This window comes from Emys orbicularis, chromosome 8 (genome assembly GCF_028017835.1).
Source record: "Emys orbicularis isolate rEmyOrb1 chromosome 8, rEmyOrb1.hap1, whole genome shotgun sequence".
In the NCBI taxonomy this organism is placed as follows: Eukaryota; Metazoa; Chordata; order Testudines; family Emydidae; genus Emys; species Emys orbicularis.
In genome coordinates this window covers 99,933,271-99,955,781 of record NC_088690.1, presented here as the reverse complement: position 1 = coordinate 99,955,781, position 22,511 = coordinate 99,933,271, and the positions used below count along the sequence as shown (strand labels likewise).

General features: G+C 38.0%; 1 protein-coding gene across 1 annotated transcript in view; it reads right to left on the bottom strand.

Moving 5' to 3' along the window:
- The window catches only part of RAPGEF6 (Rap guanine nucleotide exchange factor 6), a 236,294-nt gene that overhangs the window by 10,545 nt on the left and 203,238 nt on the right, over positions 1 to 22,511 (bottom strand). Inside the window, exons 24-28 of the mRNA XM_065410106.1 lie at positions 19,087 to 19,307; positions 11,669 to 11,860; positions 8,382 to 8,516; positions 6,509 to 6,622; positions 496 to 724 (exon numbers count right to left, since the gene is read on the bottom strand). Coding sequence (XP_065266178.1) covers positions 496 to 724; positions 6,509 to 6,622; positions 8,382 to 8,516; positions 11,669 to 11,860; positions 19,087 to 19,307 — 891 coding nt within the window. The remainder of the gene's footprint in view (positions 1 to 495; positions 725 to 6,508; positions 6,623 to 8,381; positions 8,517 to 11,668; positions 11,861 to 19,086; positions 19,308 to 22,511) is intronic.

The following is a 22,511-nucleotide window of genomic DNA, read 5'->3' as shown; positions in this document are numbered from 1 at the left end:
ATGTCTGGTATGGGAACCTTAGGAGGCAAAAGATGAACAACTGGTTTCTAATCAGCCTCAACAATCATAAAAACAACTTACAAAATGTTTGGGTTACATGTTAAACATTAAAGTACTGATGTGACTGGTATTACTGATTGCCAGCGACAACTGCTAGAAATGCTCTTCTCATTCAGCTGCCTTCCTCAGCACTGTACAGGAGGGAATTTGTTAAATATCCTTCAAGCTCGCAGTGTATTTGCATTTTCCTGCAAGAGACATTTATCCAAAACCTGCTGATGCAGAGAAGCTCTTGTCTGTCTAAATTATACGGCAAACTCCTTGTGCGAAAAAAAAATGTCTTCCCCTATGTTTTAAAGCAGCTAGCACACTGATTGCTGTCAACAAGTTAATAATAATAATTACAGCATGACCCTTAACTGTGTCTTGACTAAAGTGTTTTGCTCCTTTTCCTTACGTCAGTCAGCCAAGTACCACAGCACAAACACTTCTCACCCAGTGCTAGGCTGACTATACTCAGCCGATGGTTGAGGAACTTCTTTTCTTTCTGCTGCTCCTGCTGAATCCATCACAATAAGAGACTGTGGCAAACATCTCTCATCCTGTAGGGCTGCAGACATTGAGTCGGCAGAGCAGTTACTCACGATGCTGGACCGCGATGAGATCTCACTGTGGCTGGAGTCTGAGAAGTTATCAGATTTAGTGGATGGTATGAGGGCATAGCCTAAATGAGATAAGACATGCAGGAAATAGGAAAAAACATCAAAAAGAGAAGATGAAGTCTATTTATTCACCACCACATGAAAGCACTAAAAATATTTCAATGAGGCTATTCAGAAAGATCCTTCTCCCTCATGCCCATTTCTCGGTACGTTTTATACCACTACCCTTCATAACAGGAATCAGGATTTATCAGTACAACGTGCTAATACCAAAATCAGCTGGTACTTACAGCCAAAACCCACTTAAACCAAGAGGTTAACTTAACATTACATATAATCAGCAATGGCAGCACATTGCCCCATGAATACCAGGTTGGTGTGCCAGGTTAGTTCAATGTTACAACCACTCAGCCACAAGTATAAAACAACCTTAGCTAGTGAAACAATGTATTTCCCCCAATCTTCCTGTACCACCTATTATGCGTGAAATTCAACAGAAAATGGGGGGTGTCTCCACTGCAAGCAAAGGCATGTCTGTAGCACAGCTTTAATCTAGGCAATAATAGTAGTTTAGACATAAGAACATGGTTCGCAAAACACCAAATGTGGTGGCAGGCTTCAGAACGGGCTAGCAACCAGAGTACATGTTAAATTAAAGCTAGCACAGGTATGCCTACCTATTAGAAATCATGCCCCCACTTGCAGGTGTAGACATGTGGTGTAATGAGGGTATGCTGATCATTGCCAAAATTTACAAACACTGAAGGATAAGACATATGCTCCATCTCACTTTTCTTATTTACCTCATTATGAATCAGGAAACTCAAGTGGGCTGCTCACAAGTATGGGAGGTAGAAATTTTACAGCAGCAGGACCTGCACTGTGTAAGGCACTCCAACGGTAAGCTCACCACTTACAGAACAAAATGTACAACTTATTTTTTTCTACTTGGGCCACTCTCAACATGTTCTTTTTTTCCCTCTCTCTCTCTCACATACATAAACAATACAACCCCTATAAACCAACCAAGTCTTTTCTTCTACAGCCTGGGAGGGAAAAGAAGAGATGAATAGCTCTGGGGGAGATTTTTTTTAAGGTTTTCACCTCCCCTGCCCCCACCCCGTATGTCTATTCTGTCAACTTCTTGTATCCTGTTGGACACCTAAACTGCCAGCTCTCTGCAGCAGGGACTGTCCTCTGTTATTTGTCTGTGGAGCACCTAGAACAATGATGCCCTGATCCTTGATTTGGGTTTCTAGATGCTACTCTAATACAAACAAATTTAAAGAATAGTAACTAAAGTAAATGTAATCAGAAATTGTTATATTTCTTTTCCAGCTAATTTTCTTATGTTTGTTGTTTGTAGATTTTAATTCTACCTCAGGCCTTGACAAGTTAGGAGGAATATTCACAGCTGCATTCAGTGCAGGAATCTAATTCACTACCCACTCTGCACTGCTGCAGAAACCAAGCGGCAGCATGGAAGGCTGTCAAGTTAGAAAAATCCCATACGACTTAAGGAGCACCAAATTGTTCTTTTCAAGAGGCAACAGAACACTCCTTTCTTGTCAAATGTGATTGGACTTCAAACAAGTTTAAACCTAATCTTTCACCTCTTATCACTGGCAATCCTGACTCTGGATGCTATGTGAAAAATATAAAGACAAAAACCTGTGTCAAGCAGCTAAGATTCTGCCTTGTATTTTAATACAAGGGTTGCTACAGTTACTGTATAAAATCACATGAAAAAACATTTGTAACTGAAAGTCAGCTCTACCAGTTCAGTGCCAGAGTACTGTTATGCCATGTGTGAAATATGGATTAAAAAATTATCCTGATCTTGGAGCAGAGAGACGAGGCACTCTGTTCCTGAAGACCTGTATTTGTGGGTCCCTATTGAATCAACTAGTCTCATAAAAGAGTTTCCCGATAGTTTTAGGTGAGAGGATGTTCATGTTAATGACACTGTCAACCACAGACAGAGGGTACCGGTATAAGAGTTAAAAAGCGCAGCCATCAGAATGATTGCACATTTATGTCTGTGGTCTCCTCCATGGCAGATATTTTTTAAGTGCTTACATATGCTGGGGCTAATTTATGGGATACATAACAATATTCATCCCTAAATAGCACAGTCCAAGATATGGTAAGAGTTGCACAAATCACCTGTAACAGCTAGATTTCAAATTAGAGCTCCTTTTTTGTTTTTAAATTTAACACACATCACCCTTTCAAAAACAGCTCAGGGAATATATTAATTTTAGGTGAATGGGCTCTAACTTTTTAGCTTCCCAACTCTGGTGAAAACAGGGGTAACTGGACATATAAATACTTAATTTTTTATTCTAATGCTAATTTTCAGTTTAAGTTAGTGGTCCTCAAGTGCAAGTTGAACCTCATCGGTGTGTCATGGGAGCCCCTTAACATTTTTGACAATCAATGCTGGAAGCTGGAGTGTAGCCTAATGCTTCTCCATGGACGTGCTTACCAAACGTGCTGAGAGTAAAATGACTGGGATGGTGAGTGTTTCAATCACAGCAGGCACTACAGCTGAACTAGCATAGTGAAGGACTGCTAGTAATTCTGTATCGTTATCTGCCAGCCTGAACTGGAGTAGAAAGGGAAAATACAGAGAAAGATTCAAAGGGGGGGGGGGAGAGAAGAGGGATGGATTGAGACAAATTAGGAGGAGGAAGAGGAAAGACAATAGAGTGGTCCACATCATTCCTCCCTAGCTTTGGTAACATGCATAATTTTTGCACTGAGGTTTATGTGGGCTACCAAAATTAAGAGATGGACTATCAAAAGGTGTCATTTGTCATGTTACAAGATTGTCATTTCTAGTAAATTTGTCTACCAGTGGGTTCTGGGATTGCGCTATAGCGCTAGACTCATTGAATCAGATTCAGACCTGAAGTCAATTACACCAGCTTTCATTAGGCTCCTGTTTGCTTCCTTTATTGTAGGTACATCTCAAACAAAAAGTTTGAACACTACTATGAAATACACAGAGGTTTCTTTTTCACTCCGACCAATTTTGCTGTGTTAGGTACACTGTAAAATTCAAACAAACTGAATACACTCCCTCGAGCTTGTGTTTTGTTTTTGAAAACAAGTGACAGAAAAGTCCATTACCTACCAAACAAGGACCCTGCATGCCTAGACTTTAGTTATATACGTGCTATGGGTACTTGCCTGGCATTTAATGACTGACACATTGTTCTTTTAGATATGCATGAGCAAAAATAAAAAAAGGTACTGAAAGTACAGGATGTCAAAACAAACTTTGGTTCTGAGTGGAACTATTTCTAATACATCAGTTACCTTACATCGTAACCAACATACTCTGAAATCTATTTAAAATGAAGTAACATATTTTGCAAGCTTATTATGGTTTTGCTAGCAGCTGATATCTTGTACTAGTGATAGCAGTTTTACTGGTTGGCTTCCTGCAGCTTTTCTGTGCTTTCCCTCTGAGTACAGAACAGAATGCATTTTCAATAGCATATCATTTGCAATGTCTGTCACAGTTAAATTGCTCTCTCGTTCTGAACTGAAACTCTGTTAAAAGAAAATTATGGCAATTGGTTTTCTGATCCCTCTGAGCTCTTTTTCATAATAAATTATAAGCTGTCAATGGAAATTTGGCTGGATCGCTGAAGTTTTTTGTTTATATTAATAATTGGGTTGATGTGGTCTAGGAGTTGATTTGCAGAAAATAGTGGCCTCTTGGAGTGAGTCAGGTCAAGTCTTGTTTTTCTGTCCAACTATGATAGTCTTCTTTTGGAATTAAAATAGAGGTAAATCAGAAATAAAATTAACTAATGAGCAGGTCTCTCTCAAATCTGCTTTCTTTAACATTTTGTTTAAGATAACCGTCTCCCCTACCATTTGTGGGTCATTCTTTGATTGAGGGAAGCATGCCTTAGACTAAGGCTTCTACCTTCTTTTAACATTTAGATTTTCATCCTTCTTTAGGGTTCCTACAGAGTGACTGGACAAGGTCCACTCTATTTCAAGCTAGACTTGAGCAGTCTCTCCTGCCTGCACTGAGACAGATAATGCTTACTAAGTATTAGAGTGGATACGTTCTATTGTGAGTACAAACACATACATGCACATAAGAATTGACCCTTCATTTGATGAGGACAGTGGGACATTTGAGAACAGAGACTTCACTTAGCCTCTGTTAAGATTTCCTGGTAAATTAATCAAAGCACTATCTAATTTCTTCACAGGAGACCATACAAAGCTTGCAGCTGATGTGCTGTTCTCAGATCAAGATTCTTTCCCAGTTGTACTAGCATGAATCAACAGTTTCTCACTTCATCTTTAAGTAAAAATCTACATGGCGTACTTTTGTACTGGACAGTGAAACATTTACTTCAGAATCAGAGAAAAATCTGAACAGACCCATCTATATGAAAGCAATTTAAGTGACATGTATGACTCAGCATGATGACGGATGCCCTGCATACCAAGATAACAATGATCAAATAACCTGACTTTGGAGGCAATGGCCATGCTGTATAACTCAAATATATTTACAGATTATTTTTACAGTTTTTGAAGCTTGGGCACACAAATTAAACTTTGAGACAGATACAATCACGTTTATCAAACTAGAGTAACTGTAACTTTAAGAGTAAATAAATGTATTTAAGATTGGCATTTTAGATTAAACTCAATTTCTTTACTTTTCAGTATATTAATATGCAACACCATATATTTCTAAATTTCATCTGTTTACGTCTTTCATGAATTCAAATATTTAAGTATCGTTATTACTTTTTCCTCTTAATGAAAAGCCAACCTACACACATGTATAACTTTTAAGAGACCTTTTATCCAGACGCTGACTCCTGAAATTAAACAATTAGACCATCATATCAAACACCACCACTATAGTGGATTTTTTTTTTAAAAACCCACTCTTCACCTAAGAATCTCAAAGAGCTTTACAAACGAGTTCTTGTAGTTGTTGTGAAACAGACTTGCGCTATCTGAAAATTAGGAAGGGATTGATTTATATCATAATGTACATTCTTGGGCAATCAAGATTACTACCCTGTCACCAATAAGGAACACTAAAGTATGTCTGACAGAAACATAAGGCAGCATGATACAGTGGCTGCTTTTATTAAGCAATATTTGCAGGAGTTTGCAGAAATATTGAGTATTTTTAAGTCTAAATAATATGTTACAGATTTTAATATTTTTGTGGATTTCAAGAAACTAAAATGTACTGGGTAATGTAAATAAATCAGGATTGTATGTTTACATAGAATTTCTAACCTTAGCACTAAAGTACACTAATTCAAATATTTTAAATGATTTCTAATGCCAGTCTCAGGTGAAGAACTGCCCTTAAAAAGATTAGGTGAAGGGGTATTTGTTAGTAACTAAAAATATATATATACACACTTGAACATGAATCAATGCATATGTACAATATTGATACCATTTAAATGCCTGATATAAAATGGAGAAAGTGCATCATATAGTCTTCCTCCTCTTGGGCCTCAATTGTGGACAGAACCAGACAAGTGTATTACTGTTGCCATGGCTATTTGTACTTAAGGCATCACTGTCTATGTCCTTTAGTTTTTCATTTCCTTCTGTAGCTTGAATGTGATCTGCCTCCTTTTTACTTGTAAAAGCTGGTCTCTCCCTGGAGAAACTTCTTTCCCTATGTCTTCCAAATGGGGATCTCATTCTTTTCCTGTGCTTATTCTCAACTTCTGCCTTGTCTCTATCATCCTCACTTTCTTTCTTTTCACTACTGCCAGAACCATGTGTTGCTCTGCCAGTGATCTCCTGAATTTTCTTTTGTAAATAAATCCCACCTATTCCATAGCTGCGTTGCCCACTGTTCTTGTTGCTGGTTTCACTGGCAAGCGATGAGGAGGAACCAGAGAGATTCATTTGACCACAGTTATCAGACCTCTGGATGTTACCAACTACAAAGAAACACACAACGTACAAATCTTTGTAAATGACAAAATATCTGACAGCAAAATTAACATTTTGATTTTAACCTAATAAAAACTTTTTTCTAAAATCTTGCATAAGGCCTTCTTCGGGTAGAGCTCAGAGAATAAAAGAGAATAAAACCTGCAATAGGAGAGCTAACTGAAGTTCTGGACTGAGATAGGGTATTTCAGTCATTCGTGAAGTATATTTTGAATTTTAATTCAGTAATGAATGTTACTACAACATACAGATGGGATATAAACTACCTTGATCAAAACAAGCTGGTGCTAAAAAAAACCCCTCAAAACAAACAAAAAACCCCACATGATAAAAGCAAGTCAAACTAATGAAATCATCCAGAAGAAAAGAAATATGATTCTCATGGAACCATATGAAAGTTAATGTAAATCACATGTTTACAGAAACATACAAGCAAAAGTAACGCTTGAAAACCCCATCAGAATAAGAATTGGCAGCAGGATTCAATAAGGCGGCCACACAGACACTTCTTTTATATATGTATTATGATGATAAAACAAAAACTAATGACACCCTCCTAAAAGAAACAGTGTCTTGTGGTGCCAGAAGCAAATTCTCATGAGATCTTGCCAAGCATGATCTCCTGCTGAGAAGTGTAAGATGATCAATAAATTCCCATGCACGGTTCCCAATCCAATCCCTCATTCTCAGGGTTGTCAATAATTCAGAGACAACAGTTCAGAGTGAAGGAAGGTGGGACAAATGCCTTACACTATTCAGCAGTGACCACTCTGGCCAACTAGTAAGTGTGATGTTAACCGGCTTCCAAGGGAATCCCATCCAAATGTGACTAGTGAATATTGTGATGTAGGTCCTTCAAGGCAAAGGGTTTAAAAATAAGTGGACCCACAGAACATCATGATAGCAAGGAAAACTCAGCATACAAACACAAAAATGTAAATGGTGAGACCCAGGATTCAGCAGGATGCATTACTTATTTTCCAATACACCTTTGTAAGTAAAGTTTTCACCAAGATCCTGAATTCTATCTGGCATTGCACCTGCATCTCCTGTCACAGCATGTCTGCACAGTAGTTCAGCAAAAATCCAGGGTTTGGCTAGATTTATTTTTGATGGATGGAGGAAAAAAGTATTTAATGTTTTTTGCAAGGCCAATTTTAATAATAAAAATACATTAAAGCTAGTAAAACAAAGACTTACAGTATGATTAGGGAAAAGCTTCAAGAGAGGTAGAATGTCCCAGGTATAAGATTAATTTAACAGTGTAGTGCTCAAGACATACATACATTAACTCACCAAAAGCAGTGCTCAGACAGAGAAACTTTTGGAAATGTTATCCTAAATTACTTAGGCACCTAAATCCCATCTGTGAAAGTAATTTAGGTACTCAGGAGCCTATATCACATAGATTGTCAATGAGACTTTGGCTCCCAAGTGCTTAACTCACTTTTGAAAACTGGACTTAAGTGCTTTTCAAAATTTTAACAAGGTCTAATTTCAGACTTAAATCTCAAAAATGTACATACTGTAATTGGAAAATGGTGTATTGTATATTAATTTTTACAGAAATACATTCATCCACTCTTACTATAAAATAACACTTATTTCTTGACATAAAGTTGCTATACTCACAGAATCACTTAAATAAATGATAAATGATAAATCCACAACAACCTTTATAGTATAACAAAATACTGAGTTCCTGAGATGGAAGCTTAAGTATAGTATAGAAGCATATACTCCTACCTTTGTGTGGAGAACCCTGAGGAGAAGCAGGAGGACTGGAGTGCAAAGAGGATGCCATAGATATACTATCTTCTGCTTGTTTCTTACTACTTACTTCCTCAGACAAACTGAGTGACTTCTGAGGAGAACCCGTACCTATGACGATGACAGAAATTTACTTTGTACTGTTCTACTTTCAAGGCAATATGTTTGATATCTGTTTTAATTACAACCAAGGGTGAAGTTGCATAATGGCTAGTGTAAAAGCATGAACAGAAAGAGGCGTTGGATTGTTTAAGGAGATTAGTAATGCAGTAGTGGGTTGACATTTCAAATTTAACTCAGGTCAGAAGTGGTCAAAAGATTTGCTATCTGATGATTGCTCAGTGTTCCATCTCAAATGAGTTTAGTGGCTTTCAGGTGGCAATAGGAACCATCACAATTGACACCCTGTTAGAGAGCCTTTGCAGAAAGATTAAGGATTGAATACGCTATGAAGCCTGAAATCGCCTCCCAATACACTGTTATGACAGCATGGGGAAGTGTATACGGTCACTGTCCATGCCGCACCACTTCAGGAGATAAAGAACTTTGTATCCAGGGCTGTCATTCCAGCACTTGTTCTGAATTTCTACATTCATACTAACCCCCCCCCCCGCCCGCCCCCCGCAAAAAAAGCATATAGAGAACTTAGTTGAAGCAAAACATAGAAATTGGCTTTTCCCATTCTCCACTAGTAAGACCTATGTACTGTAGTATATTACAGTTAAACTCCTGATACATTGTTAGTGAAACACAGAACTTTTCAAACATCCAGGAGAGAAATAAGACATCTTCGCAGTTACACCATGAATTAAGCACAACTCAAATTGCACAGACACTTAAGTAGATTAAAGCAGAAGCATATGCCATTTTTAATAGAGAACACACTGAGGCCAGATTTTTAAAGGAGGAGGCCTGAGGTCTGCACAGAAAAATGCACTGCAATTGCATGTCTACGTGCCTGGGAAATTACCACTATTCCACATATAAATCAGGTTATTGTGTATGAAAATAGATATTTAGGTGCTAAAACAGTCATCTATGTGCACAAAAGAGGTGATTACATGCCAACCATTAAAATTTTAGCCTCATATTTATTTGAAAATTAAAATTCAGTATTTGTGCAAGTGACTTGATGTTTCAATTGCTGTAGTATTTTTATTGCTCATGACATAAGAAAATGAGGCTGCTCTTTATTATCAATATAAACCGATAAAAGAATAGATAAATTAAAAGTTGTTTTCAGTAAAAGACTAGTACCGCCTTTTGCACCACATAAGCCGGAGGAAGGACAAATATTTGGCCTTCACACCCCGCAGAGTTCAGAAGAAATTGGGCTGGGCCTGGAAATCATTCTTACTAAATTCCATGAGTGCTCTGAGGAGAGATTTATTCCCCAAGCAACTTCTTCCTCAGAAAGATTATTTTTCCTGAAGCTTAAGGGGTATTACAGACTAAGTCAAGTATTGTACTTCTATCTCACCAATGTATTTTGTCAGTTATTAGTAATCATATCGGGTGGTAAACATCCAAATATGCAGAGGTGAAATGTCAGGTTTAAAAAACTGGTTAAAGAAGGATCTGACTAATGAGGGTTTGTTGGAGCCTGAGCTCCAGTAGTTCAACAGGTGTCCTAAACACTTTTCATAAAGGAGGTAAGAGTAAGTGAAAACAGACCCACATAGTTCTGGCAGTCAAGCTCCAATACCAGGTTGAGTCTGTTCAGCTGGAGTACTTCAAATGATATGGTGGATGAATAAAATTTAACAGCTATTTAAGTCCGCAATTTACTCTACTTCCTACAACTAGGAGAGGGAATAAGAAGATGGAGGAAAATAAGCTTACTATAAAAAGTTATATTCCCTGAAAGATATCACTTTAACACACTTTACTTTATTCCTTTGGATTTAGATTTTAAAGAAAGATATGTAAGATGTGGCAAAAACATTTGATGTGCCATAGTGTTGGTTAAGAAGCTGAGAGGCAGTGAGTCAGGACGTGCGATAAAGAGCTTAGTATTTTGTTTTTTTCCACTCACATTGCAGTGCTAAAATCTGTGACTGACAGAACCTGCATCTTCAAACAATCAGGGATAAAACAATTTATGAGAGGAATCAATTTCTGTTGGCCAATTTAAAGATAGGAAGTTAGAAAGCAAATCTATGTCCATGTTTGAAATAACAGTAAGAATAAGGGGAAAACAACTTTTGTGAAGTTGAACTAACTTTCTTGATGTCTTCTTTAAGTTTTGAAGTGGAAATCGATGCAGAATTGTTTTACGCTATTCACTAACTTTATTCAATGTTTTATTGAATAATTTAATGTCATTTAAAATTGTTTTAGCTTTAAAATATTATGTATCATTCAAAGTCATGAAGACAAAAAAAAGCAAGCAACATACATTTCAGAGATGGAAATAGGTCAAAGGGATATTATTTAACAGCATTTTAATATAGAACCCTGAGAGCCTCAGACATTGGTAAATTTAGATAACGGGAAACAAATAAAATTTTTTGATGCTTACTAAGAGTTACTAATAACACTAAAACATATGTTGTTCTGTTTGACCATAATGCCATTACAATGGTACGCCACAGTTTGAAATATTAAATTTCCTGTGATTTACTTCTGTGATTACACTCAGTAAAATGTATTATATTCATTATGTCATGAAAGCAAAAAGGAATGTAATTCTACTCAATTTGTAAGATTTCCATTCAGAAGAATAGAAATATATACTGTTAGGCACAATGGTGAATCACCTGCTATCTGCCCTGTTATGATGGTAGGCTTGTTACTTTAATTAGCCTGGTTCAGAAACTGAACTAGTTCTACTTTTTCAAATAGCACTCTCTGAGGCAATGGTTGTTTTCTTGCCAACATATATGTTATAGAAGAGGCCTATGAAACTAAAGCAAGAAAGTATCTTTACATACAATGGGATTTGTAATTAGAAACATTAAGAACTAAAAAAGGTATTAGAAAAGGTATTAGTTGTGCAAATAATTTAAGGTATGTTTTGTTCTTTCTTGTGGGATAAACATTATGCTTTCTTATACATACCTAAATGGAAATGAGTTTGAGACATGTTGTAAATGAAAAGGGTAAATGAAACCTTGAACTATCGAGGTTGAACTATTGCAATGCTTCCATAATAAATATTTCAAATATTTGGTTGATTTGGAATCCAATCCCTCTCCCCTTCTCAAACTTACTAACCACACAATTTATTTTGAATACTGGAAATACAAATTGCAGATACTCACTGAAGGTGACATGGTCCTTAGCTGGTCCTTTTTTTCTAATAGGGTACAAATTAACAGCTGGAACTTGGAGAACTTGGCTCATTCTGTTTTGTTGATGCAAATGGGCTTTTGTGGTTTGACCAACTGACCTCATGGGTATTGGTGACATTTCTGAAGATTTTGCGCCTCTTCTCTCATTTAAATTCTTGGTCACTGTTATGGGGAAAAAAAGGAATATTAGTAATTTTGCACTCTAATTTGCAAGATTTATTTTAGCGATATTGAAGAAAATGACTGACCAGACAACAGCCACCTTTTAAACAGCAGTCTATACTATAACGTAGATAATATCTATTCAAGGCGCTCCAGTCTTGTTAGATTTCAGAGGCAAATACATAAAAACAAGTTAAAAATATTCCTAATATTTCAATATTTTTTCAAATAGTTATGTAGGCACACAATGCAATGAGAAATTATTTGATTTACTCCCATTATAACTGAACTCCACTAATAGCATATTTTAGATTTCAGTGCAAAATTACAACATTGAAAAGCATGAACATCGCAACTATACAGAAAGTGTCCTCACAGCAACTGTACGCAGTGGGTCCTTTGTCCAGCTAGCTGGAAGAAAAGAGGTAGCTTCCCCTATAGGAGGCTCCCTCTGCAATTGGTGGCAGAGGGAAGGAATGAGAAAGTTTACCTGGACAGAGCAGGGAGAAACAGGAAGTGGCTGGATGAGGTGCATGTGAGAGGGCACTGCCCTTCCAGGTGACCAGGTATTTATATCCTGGGCAGTTCCAAAGAAGTAAGGTGACTGTATTTTCCCAAAAGGAAAACGGGATACCACATGGAGCCGGCCCGATCCCCGTCCTCCCACGTGCAGGGCCGGCACAGGCCTGAGCCGCTCTCCTGAGCTCTCTCTCCTGCGTGGGGCTGGCCCAGCCTGGGCTGCTCTCCCTCCCATGTGGGGCTGGTGTTGCCAATTCCCACCCTGCCCCCACGTTCCTTTGCACCCCACTAGGGATTGCATCCTACTTGTTTGACAAAACTGTGCATTTGTCCCGTTTGCTCTTGCCAACTGATCAGCAGTCAGTGGTCATCCTACAGAGAAGCCCTCTTTCACTGTGATCAGGCTGACTTGACTTGTAGCAGCTATCAACTAAGCATGTTTTTGATATTAATGACATTTATGTGTCTGACTTATTCTCTTTAAATTAATTTTGCAACATTAGGATTACCGAATTACATGTTAGAGTCCAGGTAGTATCAAGTCTTGCTGCAAGCAAAACTAGGAGAATTTTTAGTATTTAGACAACAGCTTCAGGAGCCAGTAAATAAAAACTGATTAAAAAAAAATTAAATCAGATTTTTTATTTTAAATTTAATGCATTTTTAAACAAACATATAAAATTAATTTTGTTATAATAACTTATGCTAATGTCTAAACTATTATCTGTTAACGTAATTTAAATTAAATAAAAACAATACTACTCAAGCAGTACGTTTGCTGCCAGACTTTTAAAGAAAGTCAAACCACTGAACTGGTGGAAGTCACTGGAACAAGATTGTTGAAGTGCTAAATCAGCTTTTGACAGAAACAGCCTCTTTTGCAGGTGCAGAGAGAATATTTTCTTCATTTCAGTTTATTCAACTAGTTCAGTTCAATGTAGGGATGCTGAGAGCAAAGGGAAAAGGGAAAATAATACTAGCCCCCCCCCCCCATAACGTCTGCAACATTTGCATAAATAAAGGGATTTGGGAGGGGTTGGGTCCCCAGTTCACATGATGTACTGGGGCTCCAAATTTCTCTCGACGGACCTGGTTTAATGACTAGTTCATTCACAGTTAAACTGACTGGGAGCTGAAAAGGCAGGAAAGCATGTTTTCCTCTTCCAGTCCATGAATTTAAAACTACTGTAATTGTGAGAAGATGACATCTACTAGTTCTAAAAACTTGAAGGACAAGTTGACCAGAAACAATAAGTTCAATTCACTAACTACTGATAATACTTCCTTTGTTTAATAAATCAGTTTTAAATGCAAAACACATTTTACAAATTTACTTTTCTTATGAAGCCTGCACTGCACATTAAAGGTAGTTTTAATAAAAAACTTTAAAATGCTGTTTTATGAATTTAATTGAATTCCAAATTCCATTCATCTAGAAATCATAAGTAAAAAAATTAACCCTCTAGTAAATAAAAAATGCATCATTCACCATTTTCTAACAAATTTAAAAATGTAAAAATTAAGAATCTGAATAGCTAATTGCTTAAAGAAATGTGTATAGTGTTTTCTCTTGGTTAGGAAAAAAGTACCAAGTTTTATGCAAAGGCTATAGTGAGTTGCAAATAAACATATTTTAGTGGTTACCAATCAATGATAATCAACCTCTCTTTAGGAAAATAACAGCAAAGTACAAAGGTGAAAACAGATTTAAATCGATTATTTAAATCAATGTTTAATACACTAATTTAAATCATGATTAAAATCGGTGATTTAAATCACCTTGATTTAATTCAATCCACCTTGCTGAGAAGCAGTGTGTTTGTGAATTTCTGAATCTCTCTCGTCAGAAAGATTATCCACTTGTGAATCCATATATATATATATGCCCCAACTCAGGAAGACACTTTAACATGAGTGTAAATTTAAGCACAGGACTAATCCCATTGACTGGAATGGGACTAAATGAATTAGGTACATGTTTATGTACCTTGCTAAATTAGGGCCATAGTAGGTTATGCCACTGTGTACTTTTCATTCACAATTCTTTCCACTTCCGCCATGGTTTTAAAGTAAGAAAATAGGATTAGCCATAACAGAACAAGTCAAAACACTAGTTCTGTGGTCAAACTTTGGCTGTGGCCTAAACCTGATAGCTGAGAAGAGAGCAACCCTTGTCCTCATTTTTGCAGTCTTCCAATTGTGAAAGTGTTTTTTAAGGTTTAGGGAAAGGGTACAAGATTCCTAAGCAACTCCCACTAGCTGCTAGTTTTTTACTTGAATTATAAGGTTTGCTTTCCTCTGTTATTTGAGCTAGTCAGCTATATTAGTACAGCTCTCTCTCTACTATATTTATTCATGTGTCCATTTAATACCATCTTGTAAAAGCATCACAAAAATCTGACTTGTATTGCTGTAGCACATGGAATTAAAATAGTCAGTATAGACTCTATATCTAAACAAATACATAATGGTAGTGTTGCACAAACAGAATAAACAGTATTTGAAGTCTGGATGCCATGATTTATTTAAAAGAATTGAAAGATAACCTCGGAACACTCATGTTTCTGACACTTGGTCATGATAGGGTCATCTTTTAAGTTTGCACATAAATCATATACTGAGACTTCCACATTATATGTTCTTTTATTGCTACTAAAGAAGAAAACTGAATATAAAATGTAGTGCATGGTTCTTCCTCCAAGTGTGAGCAAACTGTGTTATTACCATACTTTGCCAAACATACAGCACAAGAAGCAGGAAAAAAGGCTGTGTTCATGCTGTGCTTTCTTTGTTCATGCAAGCTACTCTTTTTTTTTTTAATTACTTGGCATATTCTCTGACAGTGCCAACATGAAATTCAAAATCACTAATTGGATTCAAGCATGGCCATTTGCATGAGCCCCAAATCACTTCCATTACAGAAAACTTTTAATAAATGTTTTGTATAAGCAACAACACTACAAGAAATCTTAAAAAGAAAGCCCTCTACAATTCACAGATGAGATACTGTCAAAAAGGCAGGTGTCATTTAACAGAAAATTATAAGGTGATAAAAGGGCCTCTATAAGAAACTAATCACAAACTGACTTTCTGAAATTAATGAGTATTTCTGAGATTGTTCTCAATACTAAAATGGAACAGCACTGGACACTCACTGGTAATGGTGTCCCTGCATATTCCTTAAAAACACACCCATAGGCTTGGAAGGATTCGATTTTTAATCAGTAAACATTGATTTCACTGTATGCACAAATACCAATGAAAAAATATTTCCATTGGTAATAGAAATTAGCAGATAGCCAAAGAAAGAAAAAATGCTGATGAGAACTTGGAGTTTGACTGAAGGATATATACTTGGTATAATTTTGACAATTTGTATTTTAATGGTTATAAAGCTTTAAACTTTCTCAAACCCAGTGTCTACTGTCATTAACTAATTATTGTCTGATTCTCCTATTGTCTAATCTCCCCCCTTAATTTTCCACAACTGTGAACATTTAAATTGATAAAAATATTAAAATGCTTATCAATAAACATTGGTATTATCCATCAAAATGATAAAAAAAATAAAAATTGAATTCTGCCAAGTCTACCCATAGATACTTTGAGACATGTAAAACCTGGCACATATTTCTTGATGATCAGGTCTCACTTCAACTTGGATTCTGACATTTAAAAAAAAAAAAAAAAAAAAAAGGAGTGAAGACAGTAACAACAGGTAGATCAGACACTCGACTACTTAACAGACTTTCCTATAAACCAAGACTGCACTCTAGTACGGTGCTTTTCAACCTCTTTTTCATTTGTGGACCCCTACAAAATTACAAACAGAGGTGCGGACCCCTTTGGAAATCTCAGTCAGTCTGTGGACTCCCAGGGGTCTGTGGACCACAGGTTGAAAACCACTGCTCTATGATAACGACAATCTTTTGCAGACCTCTTAGAGCAGTGTTTTTCAAACCGTGGGTCCGTACTGAGTCGGGGCATGTAAGACACTGGGTCGCCTTGCTCTGGTCAGCACTGCCGACCGTGACGTTAAAAGTCCCGCCGGCGGTGCTGCTCAGCTAAGGCAGGCTAGTGCTTACCTTTTCCGATACCGCGCTGTGCCCTGGAAGCAGCCAGCAGCGGGTCTGGCTTCTAGGCAGGGGGGCCACAGGGCTCCGTGCGCTGCCCCCACCCCAAGCACTGGACAACGGGAGCTGGGGGGGTGGAGCAGTGCCTGTGGGCGGGTGTCACGCAAAGCTGCTTATGTGCCTCTGCCTACGAGCTGGACCTGCTGCTGGCTGCTTCCGGGGCACCGCGTGGTCTGCGGTGCCAAGACAGGTGGGAAGCTTGCCTCTGCACCCCGTCTGCGCTGCTGACCAGGAGCCGCCGGAGGTAAGTCCACGTCCCAACCCCATGCCCCAGCCCTGAGCCCCCCCCAAATCCGGAACCCCCTTCCTGCACCCCAAACCCCCCATCCTTGGCCACACCCCAGAGCCTGCACCCCCCAGCCCAGAGCCCTGACCCCTCCCGCACCCCAACCCTCTGCCCCAGCCCCGAGCCCCCTCCCACACCCTGAACCCCTCATTTCTGGCCCCACCCTGCAGCCCTCACCCCAACCCTCTGCCCCGGCCCTGAGTCCGCTCCCACACCCTGAACCCCTCATTCCTTGGCTCACCCCGCAGCTCTCACCCCTGCACCGCAACCCCTGTCCCAGCCCTGAGCCCCTCCCACATCCCAAACCCCACATCCCCAGCTCCGTTGGGTCGTGGGCATCAACAATTTTCTTCAACTGGGTCCCCAGAAAAAAAGTTTGAAAACCACTGCCTTAGACAAAGACCACCAGGGTTGACCACAGGTTGAAAACCACTGCTCTAGTACCAAAACACTGACTTCCTGAGGTCCAGCCAAACTTCAGCTCTAAACTCGGAGAAGACAACCCTGTTGGCTATATATCCATGAGCTTTCCATTCCAGAACCTGCCTTCAAACACCCAAATCCCTCCCACATAGACTTCCCTGGGTTGCTGCTGTTATAAATGCTGCTACTCCTTACTTCTTGAGAACGCTCTATTATGTAGCCACAAAACAATTTTATTGGGGATGGGGGGAGGAGAGGGGAACAAAAATTACACACAAAAACAAGAGCCTATATACCTTGCAAGATGACCAAGGGAACGTGTCTGTACACCACACTTGCCTGTGGAGGTGAAAGTGGGGAAAACAATGCTTTGGAAATGGAAAATATCTGAATACAAACCAATATATTGGGTGACAATATGGCAAGATCACACACCATGTTAACAGAGCAGGGAGGATACCTAGCAAGCAAGTTAATTCTTGATGTATCTATCATCCATTTCATTACTGTGATCCTAAAGGGAAGGGCTAAGTATTCAGCCTGGGAATCAAAATTCTCAAGTCCTATTCTTCATTCTGCAAATGACTCCAAGACAGGCAAGTCATTCACTTATTCTCTGTACTCTGTTAACACATCTATAAAATGGACATAATGCTATTTATGTCATGAGGAATTTCAGAGGCTTAGCTAAATTAATCGAAAGGGCTTTGAAATCCTCAGATGAAAGACAGTATTTAAGTGCAAAGTGATCATTTCTGCAAATACACCTCTACTCCGATATAATGCGACCCGATATAACACGCATTCGGATATAACGCGGTAAAGCAGTGCTCGGGGGGGGGGGGGGGCGGGGGCTGCGCACTCTGGTGGATCAAAGCAAGTTCGATATAACACAGTTTCACCTATAACGTGGTAAGATTTTTTGGCTCCCGAGGACAGCGTTATATCGAGGTAGAGGTGTATATACCTTTTCTTCTTTCTACCAAACAATCTTAATTCCTTCCCCACTAGCTCACCTTAGTTAAGGTGTCAATAACTTATTTACAAAAATAATTAAGTATCAAAACCACATGCAATTATAATTGTTAATTTTAAAAAATAGGAATTTATTGAACTGTGTAGTATATAAGGGTAAAATATAGATGAGACTAAAGCTTATTTAGTAAGGTAGTCTCAAAGGAATTTAGTTTACAAGATTTTTCCTGCTGCTGCCCTTCATTTTTGACTGTCAAACCATGTCAGTCTCATCAGTCAACGCTGGCAATATTGGCATAACTTTCTCCCTGCTGTTCAACTCTTATTGTAAGCCATAATGCAAGAATTGCTTATTTACTCCTTATCCATCTCTATATTGGTTTTGTGTCTTTTCATTTCCTTGCAGCTCATATGGTAAATGTTACTTTTATCCTTCCTTAATTCTGTAAAGTGACAGTGCAGCAAGAATGGATCAAATGTACTATAGGATTCTTTGGCAGACTTATTAAATGACGCACAACTTAACAACTGAAGGTCAAAAATAAGAGCTGTCACTCCAGACTTGTGCAAGTGCAATCCAAGACAAATGCTGGGTTGCTGAAACCGTATCAGCCAGGGTTTTTTTAGTGTCTGCAATGACAGATACATTTCTTAGTACCGTGACATTTTTTTTTTGTTAAAAACATTCCTAAACTTATATTTGAAGTAGTAGGGTCATCATTTAAAAATATTGTACATAATCAAGAAGTGACAGTCCTTTAAAAGGGTCTTCTTCTATGCAAACATATTGTTATATTTCTAGCACAACAGCATACGTAACCAGGTTCGTATGGCAAGGAGGGTAATCCTCTCCACCAGCAACCTTGTCTAACTGAGTTTGCTTTACTTACAAGTGCTATATGCAGGCTCGCATTGAAGTGACATGATCTGGAATTTTTCCTCATCGGTTTCCACATTCAGATTGGAAAGGTACTGCTTCACCTTCCTGGCCATCTGGGCATCCTCATACAGCTTCTTGGCATTAAGGAGTGAGCTGCGTCGAGCACGTTTTTTGTGAGCACCTCCTTGAACATCAAGCATGTTTGAGTTTGTGCTGCCCTGGCTCAGAGACCTACAAAATGAAAAGGCAAATCAGTAAACTTCAGGTTCACTTCAAGAATGAAGTGCTACAGTAGCATATGCTGAAGCAGATTAATACCAGCACACTTCAGTTATGGCTCGTGCATGCTGATGCAAATGAGTTAAAGAGATGAATAGCATTAAAACAGCATTTGTCTTAAAGTAATTTGGTAAAATGACAAGAGTGTATTGAGTCTAGAAAGGATTACTCGTGAAAGTGTGGAACTGGCAAGAACCAGGCAAAATGCTGTGTAAGCTGCCTATACAGCTTTGCTAATTTAGTTCTGTTCTGCAAAACCCCTACCATTTCAATTCTGGGTTACGCTGGCAGACAAAAGTACCGACAGTGTTGAAGTTGGTTTAAGTAATTTGGTCCTTAGCATATGTTTATCTGAGACTGAAAACCTAATTTCTTGCAGAGGTGAACTATTACTGAATTATCCTACCCCAAAATGTCTGAAGAACTGGTAAAGTTGTGATAAAAAGAAAAGCAGTCTCATATATACAAAGTGCATTATGTTGCTCAATCCTCATTCTGTTTTGCCAGCTAGAAATGATGCCCACAACAAAGCTTTTTTTGTTGTTTTTTTGTTGGACTGACAGCACAGGAAACTGCAGTCTTCTATTTCTCAAAATGGCAGGCATAGAAGGACAGTCACAGTCCATGCTTTGCTCTTACTGGCCTATCAATATGCTTAAACCCTGATTTGGAGATACCCTGTCTATGGAGGAGTACGTAAGCCTTCCATGTCCCTTTAATCTTTGGTCTCTGAAATTGCCAAAAGGGCTGCCTATTTAGATTCACTTGCTCCTTGAGGAATTAGAGCTAGATCATCAAATAGTTTAACTTAAGCATCCATTGTTATATCTGTTGGTCACTATCCAACTTTGCTAGCTTTGAACTATTGACCTAAAGGTTAAAGGCTCTATTAATCCCTTACTAAATCTCTCGTAGATTCAAACTGCCATCCACCTCTTGTTCAATTGTCAAGGTATGGCCGAGAACCTTATCTTGGTCAATATTAAAATCAAGAAAATATTTTATAAATGTTCATCATGATAGCTGCATTACACAGTAAGTTCTAAAGTAAGCTTTAAATCTAACTCATATAAACGATGCCTGAATATTCTTATAAAGCATTCACAAGTATAACTTTTCTTTTAAAAGTGAATGCTGTGTAAACATATTTATAAAGGTAATTGACTTGTTAAAGAAATCACACGTGGCAGGATATGCAATCATTATTTGGAAATATACATATTTCACAGGTATACAAGAAGGCATAAGGCCAAAAGCCCAAATGATCCAGGATCCCAAGTAACAATGCTTCACAAAATCCACAGGACGTGTTCAGAAGAGAGTAACCATAATAGTAAAAGAGGTGGAAAATAAGCCTAACGTTTTAGGAAAAGTTAATAGAACTGGACATGTTGAACTTAAGGAAAGAATGAAGGGGGGAGACAGCTGTCCACTATATAAAAAAAGGAGTTGAATAAATTTTTGGATCAATCACTCACACATGTCAAATTCAAAATAATAATAATCTCAAATACATCAAGATGATATAGGTTAATTATGGAAAACGTATCATTATTACAGCCATGCAGATGGCAAAAGATGGCAAGAGAGGTTGTGGAATCTTCAGCATTTGGATACATTCAATGCTAAAGTAGATACTTATCTATCAATTATGGTCAGGAACAATGAAAGACTACACATATTATGCTATAAACCATGATGCTCGCTGATATTTTAACAGTACAGTACCAAATGAAAGCTTTCTAACAAGCTTTATATTGGTGGTAGCTACCGTGAAGCCCTGAAAACTTCACTCTGCTCCCTGGATAGTGGGGGTGAGGGAACAGATTTCCCCATTAGAATCTATTCCTTTGCCCACAGGCAAAGCATACATGGATGGGAACTAGCTTCCAGAATCTCATGTACAGTTTTAAACATGACCTAAAATAGAGAAAAAATTGAGCTAGTGCCCCTTTTTGCTTGAATGTGAGCGATGGCAGCCAAAAATATTTATTTGCCCTCTCCTGTTTTTTACATTAGAGATTCAAGTCCACCCTGGAATGCAATGGATGACTAGTGAACTAGCGGATTTTTCATCATCATAGAAGACCAAAAGCCAAGCAATTAAGAGGGGAAGCTATTTGGAGTCAGACTTGTTAACAAAAGCAGAATTTTTAAAATCTATTTAAATCCAAACCTTAATACACATAAAAAAGAAAAGATGTTTGTGTTCGCAACTCAACATCCCTGCAACTAAGGGATGAGCATTCACAATTCACATCTCGGACCCCAACAATCTAGCAAAAATAGGGAATCCGATTTCGCATCCTTCGGCTTAAAAAAGGAGGAAAAAATGCTGAGACACATAAGCTTTCAGTCTGCCTTTTTGCATCATAAAATAGTAGAACTGAGCACAAACAATTAAAAAAAATATTTGCAGTTCACCTTTAAAGGCCTATGCTTACACCCATCCCCTCCTTAATGGGTTTCTAGCCTAGGCGTGAGGGTGACTGTATATGGGTTTTTACATAAATATAAAAGAAACAAAAAGAAAAGAAACTAGCTTCAGCATGAACTGAACTCACAGTTGTAGGTCCTCACTGAAGTATTCTAGACTTTCATGTCACAGCACCACCTGCTATATCTCCTCTCTATAGTATCACATACAGAGAGATGGAAAGAGGGACAGCCAATGAACAGGTACTGAGATCTCTGCGAGGAGTGGGAGACGTTATTGGCAGAATTTACTGTGCTGATTTGCATAAGGAAATCCCACCTGGAGAAGTGTAGGTGGATGACTAGACAACTTTACACTTAATCGTTAATGACCTATGGGTTTTATTTCTTATGTACATACAGAGTTTTTAAAAAGTCAATTCCCTTTAAAAATCATACACATTTTCTCATTCTCATTTTAATTGTTTTCACAATAATCCCCAGGTTGGAACGTGTTAGCTATGTCATTGTCCTTCATACTACTCAGGCGAAAGAAATAATAGAAGAGGTATGTTGATCATAATTCCTATTTAAATTTATTTATTTTTAGTTTTTATTTTATTTGTTTTATTTATTTTTGCTCTTTAGTTCTTTTTTCTTTAATGGAAACTCTAGGATCAAGGATTATTTGGATCTAGGAAGCCAAATAATGCCAATAATCAGCTTCAATATATTAAGTCA